Raw genomic sequence first — 10,573 nt, 5'->3', positions numbered from 1 at the left:
ATGTAAGTTATTTGTTATTTTATATTAGGCATAGCCTGCCCTATAGCATGGTGTATTTTTATTCGTTTTGTTAATAAAATTCTATGTTTTAAATATAGGCTAAAGTGAGTCTGACGTTGTATTTTGTTGTTGTATTCAAGCAATTGATGCCAAATTGCCGCTAATTCGAAGTGAAAGTAAAATGCGCACGGCGCTTTTAACCTTTTTAAAAGCGAAGGGAGGAAAAGAGGGAAAATTCAAACAAACTAAAAATGAACAATTGCTTTACGCCGAATTGCCGCTATTTGAAAGTGAAAGTAAAATGTGCACACCGCTTTTACAAGCTATCTAAAAGCGAAGGAAAACGAGGAAAAGAGGGAACGCCCCTGCCCCCATGGTGATACCGTTATTATCGGTGTTGTCACACGTCGATTAACCGGTGGGAAAATTTCCTCACCGTCAAAACCCTAGTTTAGGGTAGGTGGTACATTATCTTCAAATGCAATCAACCTTATACCAGCACTTACTGGACATTTCATTTCTAAACTGCCACAATACATACAATGGCCATCATAAAAATTTTTGCCAGAATCACAAACTTGCTTTAAGCACCGCTCATTAGATATTTTACTGTGTTTGCAAGTTTCAAGAAGCGCATTACGCATTATGATTCATCTGAACTAACTTCATCTGTTGCAAAAGTATCTGTTTTCAAAATGCAGACTGTTCCTCTTCTCAGCTCAAATACTACCTACACCTGCAGGTGCGTTAGGGTTTCATTGTGGTTAATATATTCAACAGTGGGGACAACCCAGTGACTCAGAAAGAACACAGAAAGTCCAGAAATCTTCATTTACTAAAATCATGATCTTTCTAAGCATAGAGATGACTCAATGTGACTGTGTTTGCCTACTAAGAGGAAGTTCCTCATAAGAAGGAGAAGTACAGTTTGACTTTTATCTGAGTGAATATCAGTAGAGTTGTGTCTGCAAATGTTCAAGCAGCAGAGAGCGGTTTCACAATGTGATCGGCAGCTTCCTGTTTCTGATGAGTGTACATGGGGGCACGTGTCTGTATGTAAGACACTAGAGAATGTCTTCTAAAACCTAAAAGCTTCTAAAATGTATGTCACTGTACCGCTGGTTCAATGTGAAACTAAATGTCTGATGACCAAAATACCTTACCTTTCATCTTACTAAAACCCTCTATTACTCACAACTCTTTCACTGACTATGAGTTTGACTGTTTGAGACTCTCTTTCCTGTATGTTATAAGAAAAGAGAACCCACTAAAGATGCTTTCACATCTTCTTTTTTGGCAACAGAAGAAAAGTCAAAATGAAACCAAACTTTTACTTGTACAAACATGCTCTTAGTAATTTGATGCCACTTAGGCAACACAGGCTTTTGGATAATACATCCATTCATACATTTTCCAAACCACTTGGACTGCTGAAGCCTATCCAGCATCTCGGACCATAGGCAGGAAAAGACCCTAGATGGATGGCCAGTCTATCAAAGCTATTTGATAATGTTAACCAATAATCATTTAGGCATTATTTTAGCAAATTCATATCCATGCTACAACACCCATATTTTATGTTCCAATCCATTTCTGCCCTACAATAGTTCTCATTGAATACCGTATCACTCTAAAATACGCAACGTTATGAATGTAAAACTGATTGCGAATTGCAAATCATGTTGACTTTAAAGAGATAATTAAAACAAACAACAACAAACAATTTAGAAAATTGTCTCTAGTCCATAAAATAAATGTCACTGGGGTTCAGTGTTGTTTTGGACCCCATTGGGTTTCATTGTATGAGCAAAAACACATCTTGGTAACACTTAAGTATAGAAAGCAATTCTCACTATTAACTAATTGCTTATTAACATACATATTACTAGCCTATTGGCTGTTTATTAGTATTTATAAAGCACATATTCTGCATGACCATATTCTATATCCCTAATCCTACTCAATACCTAAACTTAACTATTACCTTACTAACTATTAATAAGCAGCAAACTAGGAGTTTATTGAGGTAGAAGTTGCAGTTAATAGTTAAATAGTTAAAATAAAGTGTGACCCACATCTTCTTTTATGTTTGTGTTTAGTGTGAAGTATGTCTTTAAGTTTTAAGTTTGAATTACTTTACTTGAAAACAGCTGTACAGAGGAATGGGTGACGCGGTGATCTGCATATGAGTAAATTTGTGGTATATGTGTGTGTGAGAGTGGGTGGGAAGAGTATGGTAAGATGTTACAGCAAAAAAAAGAGCAACATAGGCTAGCCACTAAGTGGTGAATGACAACTCTGCTTACAAACATCAGATGTTAGGTCTCACACTCCAGTGTCTCTTTGACTTGGCCTGAAGATCCACTAGTGCAGTGCAAGAGTGAAAACCAAGAAAGTTAACAGCCTCTAAAACATTTGTCAATGGTCTCCAAACAATGGGAAAATATAACTCCATAAACTAGCCGAATGCAAAATAATGCTGCACATCAGCTAATTCGCATAAAAAGGAACTAAAAATTATAAAAAGGAGAACATTTTTATGCGGTTCTTTCAATAAGAATGAAATTAGAAGCACAATTTTTAATAGCCCCTCAGAGGAAAGCCTCTGCTCTTTGTCTGACTGACACAAACAAGGGCAACATGGCCTGTGTCACTTTGCCTTCAAGAGTCTGCTGACTCTTTCTCCTCCAGCAGCTGTCAATCACCTTCAAATGTCACACTTTTATGAGTCTTCGAGGCCAGCATCTGCTGAAAAGCATCAGGGCAGGGGGAAGTGGAAGTTGACAATGCTGCGAAGCATGGGGTTATCATGATTTCATTAGGATTAGGGCTGTGCAATATATCGAAATTATCGAAATATCGCAAATATACATATCGCAATCATATATATATATATATATATATATATGGCACAAGATAGTTATAGAAGTTCACAGAACTGACTCAGCAACAGCATTATGGTATCGCATATCGAATATCACATTGTTTAATGAGTTATAGCATATCGCATTTTTCTTCAATATCGCACAGCCCTAATTAGGATGTAATATTTTTCAACACCAAGTTGCATTTGTGTAACAGAGCTTGTGTAAAGGTTGGCAAGAATGACTTCTTCTAAATTTTTCCATTTAAGGTGAAATGAAAACAACAGTGTATTACAATGATATAATTCTTACTAACTGAAATGCACCTTTAAGTCAAGTCATAGTGTATATAATGACAGTACAGAGGGGATTCATTAAACTCAAATTGGCAAATCATTTATATTCTTTTTAATTCTTTGAGAAGCCACCCCCGAAGTGAGCTTCGAATGCACGAAGGAAAGGGTTTTGGAAGAAAGAGTTTATTCAGCAGTGTGGCTTCTGCTCAACATGCTGTAAATTATTACTGTTATTTGTGTATAGTTAATTAACATTCTGATTCACCCTGGATAAATGAAGACCATCCTGCAGCCATTTTAAATGGCAAAAAATATTTCATGGTCTTTATATATTGACCTGATTTTGTAATTTACACAAAATTACAGCCATCCTTGAGAAACCTGTAGGACCAAATTAACAAATTACTTCATTCACCATTTCCTAGCGTGATGTTTTTAACATAGTATGAAAAAGCAAACTCATGGTAACAAGAAAACTAAAACTTCAGCAGATCTGACATAAAATAATATCATAAGATACTAAAATGTCTTCTTAATAATAATAATAATAATAATATAATGACTGTTTAACAATAATTAATAATACTCCTCACATTCATGATGTAGACCAATATAATCCTTAACGTAAACAGCAATGACCCTTTTTTGGCAAGACTTACCTCTCTCATAGACTCTCATAACACAACAACACTCTTCTTTATTACGCTCATTATCTGAAGAACACAGTGTTTGGGCTTGCAAAGAACGCTTGGTGAGGAATGAATTGTATTAAGACTTGCCCAATCCTTGTAGAACATACAACAACAAACTAGAGAAAACATAACCTGTCTCAACTCAGTCTTATAAACTGATCATCTGAGGACAAATATTGCAAGACTAAAAGCATAAAATCTAACTAACCATTTCATGGGAGAATTTATAAGCAAGTGCAAAAATAAACAAAGTGTTGAAGGAATGAAAATAAGTGTGTGTAAGATAATATGTGCAGGTGTTAAATCCTGTCCTTCTTTCAGCAGGCTATGCATGAACACAAGATTTGCACAAAACCAATGACATAGAAAATGACTTCACATGGATGAGCAATTTGATTTCTTTAGAAGAAGAAATGGTAGATCACACAATCTGCCTGACCATGACATTAGCCTGGGTCTGTTTTTGCCTGACAGAAATGAAGATGCAAAAGCCTAACTTGTCCCACACCCTTTTGGGATTTAAAAGAACAGTTCACACAAAAACGTAGGGAAAAAATATTTTATTTACCCTATAGGTCACTCATTCCAAACCTGTTTTGACCTTTTAAGTCTTCTGAAGTAACACCTGAAAGATTTGTGTGAGGAATGGTCCATAATTTAGGATGTTATGCATTGATTATCTTTCCCGCTCTGTGGAAGATGTTCAATTAAACTTGTAAACTAAATTTTAATGAGCAAAGACTTGGAATATAACAAACAGGACTGCTTTCATGATACTGGAAGCTCCAGTCCCCAATTCACTGTAACTGAGTGGAAAAGAGCAACCAGGACATACTGCAAAACTTCCCTCTTTGTGTTACAGTAAAGAAAGTCAGTCATGGTTTATAGCAGCATTACAAGAGTAGGCCTACACATTTTCATTTCAAAGACCCATTTAATTTTCAAATTTGTTCCTATTTGTGTCTCTGTTTGGGCCTGCTTTGTGTGTTCATGGTATACAGTTTACATGTATGGTATACAGTATACATGCTGGTATACACAAATGAGAAGCTCTTAAAGTCTTTCAGAGCTTCCCCATCCTGAGAGCACATCCCAATCAAACTATTAGTCTTACTCTGAATGAATATTTAGCAAGTCAGGTTCTTTCACTCCAACAATCCCTGCTTTGATTGAAATTTCAAGACCAAATCCCAAAAGAACAACACAACCCTCTTGATGCTGTGATGTTTTGTGTGTAGTCTGTCAGCTGATCATTCAGCTGTTATCGTTACTACCAGAATAAAAACAACAAAGTTAAAGTCGAATATCACATTCCCTCTAAAATAATACAATCTACCATTTCATTCCACATCTATAGATTTTGAATTTAGATGAAACATACAAAGGGTTTTATATATGGCTTTAAGCGACGATATCCCACCTCAGGGATGTTTCCATTCATACGTGGCAATAGTACGGAAAAATCTTAAAAGCAACAGGTACACGTTTTCTAGCTGAAAAACTTTGAGAAATTGTGCAACGCTTTCAGTATACACGAGCAGACTGTGAATGTATAAAGGCGGCACTTACACAAAAGCGTGGTAGATAAAAGCCCAGGATCTTGGTCTCTCCAGCACGTTGTACAGGTAGTTCTGAATCCTCCGGTAGCGAGCGTTTCTCCGGCCGCTTTGCGCGCCGTACACCAGAGGCTTCCCGAGCAGACTCAGCCGAGCGCCCTGCTTCCCCCGCTCTCTTTCCGTGGCCGATGCACCTGTGCCGGCGTGAGATGCGGACAACAGTCCGTCCCCCGGCCGTGAACAATTGTTCTTCATCCTATTACCGCATTCCACATTATGCAATCCGTAACTTTCGGCGTGCTGCTCCGGAGAGGTGTTCATCCAGAGGCCGGAGCCGGCCTCATCTCCGCTGTGGTTGCGGGGCATGGCATCACCAACGCGGACCCAAACACGCGTGGCATGCGTACTGTTATATCTCTGGTAGAATCGACGGGAGAGCCAAGAAACTACCAAATTGAAATGTCAAAAAGACTCAAAATATACAATTTACCTCTGGTCGTGACGCGCGAACGCCACTTTCTTTGCTCCTGGTATGGACACACTTCAGTAAATGGGAGGTATATAAAGTCGCTGCTGGCGCTGACCCACGAGAAGAGCTCGTCAAAGTGACTTTATATGACTGCAGTTGAGTCTTGCGTGTGCAGCTCGTGTTACTCCAGCGCGCGCTTTTGATGTCTCTCCACTCACACGCTTGGCGTTACTGCGCACAGGAAATCAGCTGTGCCATTCTGCGCGGCGTGCGCACTCATGCTGCAGCACATATAAAGCGTTTCCTTAATATTCATGTAAATGCTCCTAGTCAGCACCCGCTATGAGTCTAAGGTATAGTCTCACACTTCTGGTAATAATAATTGAATAAACGATGTAGACATGAGAAGTTCTGTGTCATATTATTTGTCGCTTCCCCGGCTGGTAAGCTGACGGTTGAGCATCCATGCACGTGTTTACTTAGTAAAATGTTTATTTGCATAACAACTCGTTCTTGAAATCGTTAAACTGATACAGTGCGATTCCCCAGTGACAGACCCACGAGGGTTCCTTTCAGGAATCACCGTGTAAAAAAAAAATCTTATTAAGTTAATATTATTAAGAGGAGACAGTCACCTCTCAAATGATGCCAAATCAAACTGCTGAACGGCGTTTTTATATACATCACATAAAGGACCTTTCATCGTTTTCATAAAACATTCATTTTATTGCAAAATACAGCTTCAGATCAGAAATCGAGTTTGCTTGAGGAGGTAACCATAGCAACAGTGTATTAGGCTAATGTCGCTTTCCGGATTCGCTACAGTTGGAAAACAACAACAACAACAATAATCATAATAATAGCCTAATAAATATTATACAAAGCCAGTTCAATATTTGCGCCAGAGCTCAACAAATTGGGCCCATGAATGATCCCTACCAACAAAAATTCGCAGAATGAGTAGGCTAATAAGCATGATTCGCACTCTGAATAAATTGAAAATAGATTCTAATCGATCGCTTTCCGGATTCGCTACAGTTGGAAAACAACAACAACAACAACAATAATCATAATAATAGCCTAATAAATATTATAAAAAGCCAGTTCAATATTTGCGCCAGAGCTCAACAAATTGGGCCCATGAATGATCCCTACCAACAAAAATTCGCAGAATGAGTAGGCTAATAAGCATGATTCGCACTCTGAATAAATTGAAAATAGATTCTAATCGAATTTTGTCTCTAATAAAAGTTTCCTTTCAAATAAAGACTGCTAACTATTTAGGCACATTTCCCCTTTTATCCAGAGCCTCGTAGTAGGCTATAACAACTGTCAGACAGCCCATGTGACTAAATCCTAAATAAAATCCACACGAACACTGTGTTTTCTGTGTGGGCATGCTCGCCCTCCCCTACAGTTAAACTCTGAACTCCTGCTTTATCATAACGATCCATCTGTGAGAAGAAGAATTGGACAACATGCTTATTCGTCTTTTTATCTTCGGGAACTCCGACATCGTTAGTAATATGCAAAAGAGCAATTTAAGTCTATTTGATTGTCAAATTAGACGTTCTTAAGTTTAACGGTCACTGATGGACCAGACTGCAGTGCAGGCGCTTCTTCCATCGGTTTTATTAGCTTCAGTCGCACTTTTCCGTCATGAATCCCATACAGCAGCAAGTGATTGGGAAACGGTGGCTTTGTGTTCTTCCCTTGACCGCTGTGTTTTCTTTTTAGTGAGCATTGTGTGTTGCGGCATTAAGCAACATCTTGTGCTGGATTTGCATGTCCGTATAAATAATTGACCAGTAAAGACGGTGAATACAAATTCAGTTGTTCAGATCTGTTTTCCACCATTTTTTAAATACCAAAAACCATTTAACATTGTTTCAGGACTCAGCATCACAATAGCACCTACATTTGCCGGAAAGTGATGATTTACATGTGGCTCATCATGGGCTGCATTCCATTTGCTTCTCAACCTATCCAATGACTCAGAATCCAGCATGTATGTAAACAGTATGCGAAGTTCCAATCGTCTACATTAGAGACATAATTACCCTCAGACTCACATTCATTCTAGCTCATCAAGGGCTAGAAATATAGGCTACAATTCACCATCTGCGTGCTACTGGTGTTAATGAGACTTAGGTTACTCTCTTATGCGTTTTATATGGTGAGAAACTTGAGAAAATGATCCAGTAAAGCCCACAATGGAAATCAATTCTGCTTGCCATGACCTCTGTTGCTGCACCCAGCACCATCACTTGCCATCAGTCATGAGTGGAGCACTGGGGTCATTGGCTGAACACAGGGACATGTATCAGGCTAACTGCTGTGACGCGAGCTGGCGAGGCAACGGGGAAGGACATGCAATTATGTGGCTCTGCAATAGACGACAATACAGGTTAAGTGAATTGCATATAGTTACTTGTTTGTTTTAGTCGGAGTTTGTTGGTTAAATTGGATGGTTAGTACCCTACATTAATAGGCTCTGGTTACTTGTAGCCTATCTCTGTAGTAGTAGACTGACGTGGACATACTGGTTCTTGATTTGACAAATTTACTCTAAAATCTGCGGTCTAAAATTATGGCAATAATTGCATAATTCTTCTTTGACCGCAGGGTTAAGTCTGAGCATTGCAAAGAAAGCGAGTCCTGGCTGGATGCTGAGAGTGCTGAGTTCACGATTCTCCAGTCTCCACTGTAATCACACGAACCGAATCTCTGAAAAAGATTCTAACAATCGTCTGCCCTCTGCTGCTGAGTGCAAGGATAACTCTCACGACGCCATTCTGTCAGCATTGGGATTGCAATAGAGCAGACCGACGTAAATTGCCACAAAGAATATATAAATAGCTATATTTCAGCAACTATAAAGATTTGAGTCAAAAGTGCTATAACAATGTTTTCTCGAGCAGCGGTTTTGTTGTGGTTTTGCAAAGACCCAATTCAAACCACTTACAGTATGTTTCAAAATAAATCTTTATTCCAGACTGAATCCAGTATGATAAAACAAGTCACATTTCTGTGAGGCAAAGTTGTCACATTTGTTTGAATGTTCGAAACTGAAACAATTACAATACTTATTAGCCAAAACAATTATCTGAAATATTTTAATATTTTTTGTTACCCTGGACCACTAAAGCAGTCATAAGGGTCAATTTTTTAAAGATTTATAAATAAGCTTCCATTGATGTGTTTTTTTAGGATAGGACATTATTTGGCCGAGGTACAGCTATTTGAAAATCTGGAATCTGGAAATTCGTACTGGACATCAAAATATTGAGATAATTGCCTTTGAAGCTGTCCAGATGAAGTCCTTAGCAATGCGTATTACTAATCAAAAATTCAGTTTTAATATATTTTGACTGAACTGACTTAGTGTCCCACCCATGAATGACACCTGTGATGTTTTATACCTATTTAAATGATGCAAAAAAAGCCTTTCCACTTGATTTTTAATGTATTAATTATAAACACACTGGTTTGTAGAGGAAATAACTTAACCATTTGTTATTCTTCAAGTTATTATTTATTTTGGCTATAAAATACGCTTACATTTTGCCTTGCAAAATAAGGTGGATAATATAAAAATGAATGACAGATTCTTAACACCGTGACAACATGTTCCATTATTGGGCAAGATGCGTGACAACTAGCTAGCCTCCCACATGTATTAGCTTCCCATAATGCTGCTGTAAGTTGGATGATGTCATGAATGAGACTTTAATTTCTCTGTATTTTGGTTTTCTTTCCACTCACATAGCCTACACTTATGCGCATATAGTATTATTGTGAGAAATTATAAATATTTTATGTTTTTGCTATTGTTGCACTTATGAACTGTGATTGGTGGAAAATGGATGGAAACTTCCTGTGGTCCTCAGAAAGGTCATGAATGGGGTCATATACAAGACAGATTGCATACAGATGTTATTGCTCCTAAACAAAATCTTAGAGGGTACTGGCCAGAGCCAACATTATAGAAAAGCACTATTAGATGATTAAATATATGGTCAGAAATGTTGGAAGTATAAGTGCAGGTCAAAAGCAGTGATTACTTTTATTTATTTTCAGACTTTCTCAAATCTGGGGTAATATATGGGCTTAAGTCTGTTTGTCTAATCACTGTTGATAAATAAAACGTTTCATGAACAAGAAAAGAACAAACATTGGGTTGAAATTTCTTTCACACACTTTTTTTTATTATTTGGAAATAATAAAAATGAACTCTTTTCATTTTTTTTCAAATATAAAACATACACATCGTATGAGCCACACCTGTATACAAACAGAAATGTTGCAGTGAATACTTTTTCTTTTTCATCATCTCAGTGGAACACATACTAGAAGTTGTAAACAGTCAGCATTGTTTTTCTCCTCTACCCAAGAATACTGATCAAGTAAAAGAAACACCTGTCTCTCATGAAGAAAAACAATCCAAATTTTCTGATAGCAGAGGTGAAGAATTTGGCTCGAAAGCACAGAGAAAATGACGATCTGGCTACAGCTTTAGAGCGGAGTGGTTCGGCCCTCTAAAAGTGACAGTGAGAGCTCTAGATTTGGACCCATATGATAAGAAAGGTGTCCGCTCAGCGGTCCCTTATATTGGGATGGTTGTTCTCAAAAGTAAGCCTTGGCCCCTTTGCAAATATGGCTTAACCACATGGTCATCTCATATTTACAACACATG

At 37.9% G+C, this 10,573-nt stretch overlaps 1 protein-coding gene across 1 annotated transcript in view; it reads right to left on the bottom strand.

Annotated features, from left to right (window-relative positions):
- Positions 1-6,122, bottom strand: part of LOC107704329 (potassium voltage-gated channel subfamily KQT member 5-like) — a 112,991-nt gene extending 106,869 nt beyond the window's left edge. Inside the window, exon 1 of the mRNA XM_016507221.1 lies at positions 5,422-6,122. Coding sequence (XP_016362707.1) covers positions 5,422-5,774 — 353 coding nt within the window. The 5' untranslated portion in view covers positions 5,775-6,122. The remainder of the gene's footprint in view (positions 1-5,421) is intronic.
- Between the last annotated feature and the right edge of the window lie 4,451 nt (positions 6,123-10,573).

This window comes from Sinocyclocheilus anshuiensis, unplaced genomic scaffold, assembly GCF_001515605.1.
Source record: "Sinocyclocheilus anshuiensis isolate Anshui unplaced genomic scaffold, SAMN03320099.WGS_v1.1 scaffold1448, whole genome shotgun sequence".
Classification (NCBI taxonomy): domain Eukaryota; kingdom Metazoa; phylum Chordata; class Actinopteri; order Cypriniformes; family Cyprinidae; genus Sinocyclocheilus; species Sinocyclocheilus anshuiensis.
The sequence above is the reverse complement of the archived record's forward strand: the minus strand, read 5'-3'. Positions and strand labels throughout refer to the sequence as shown.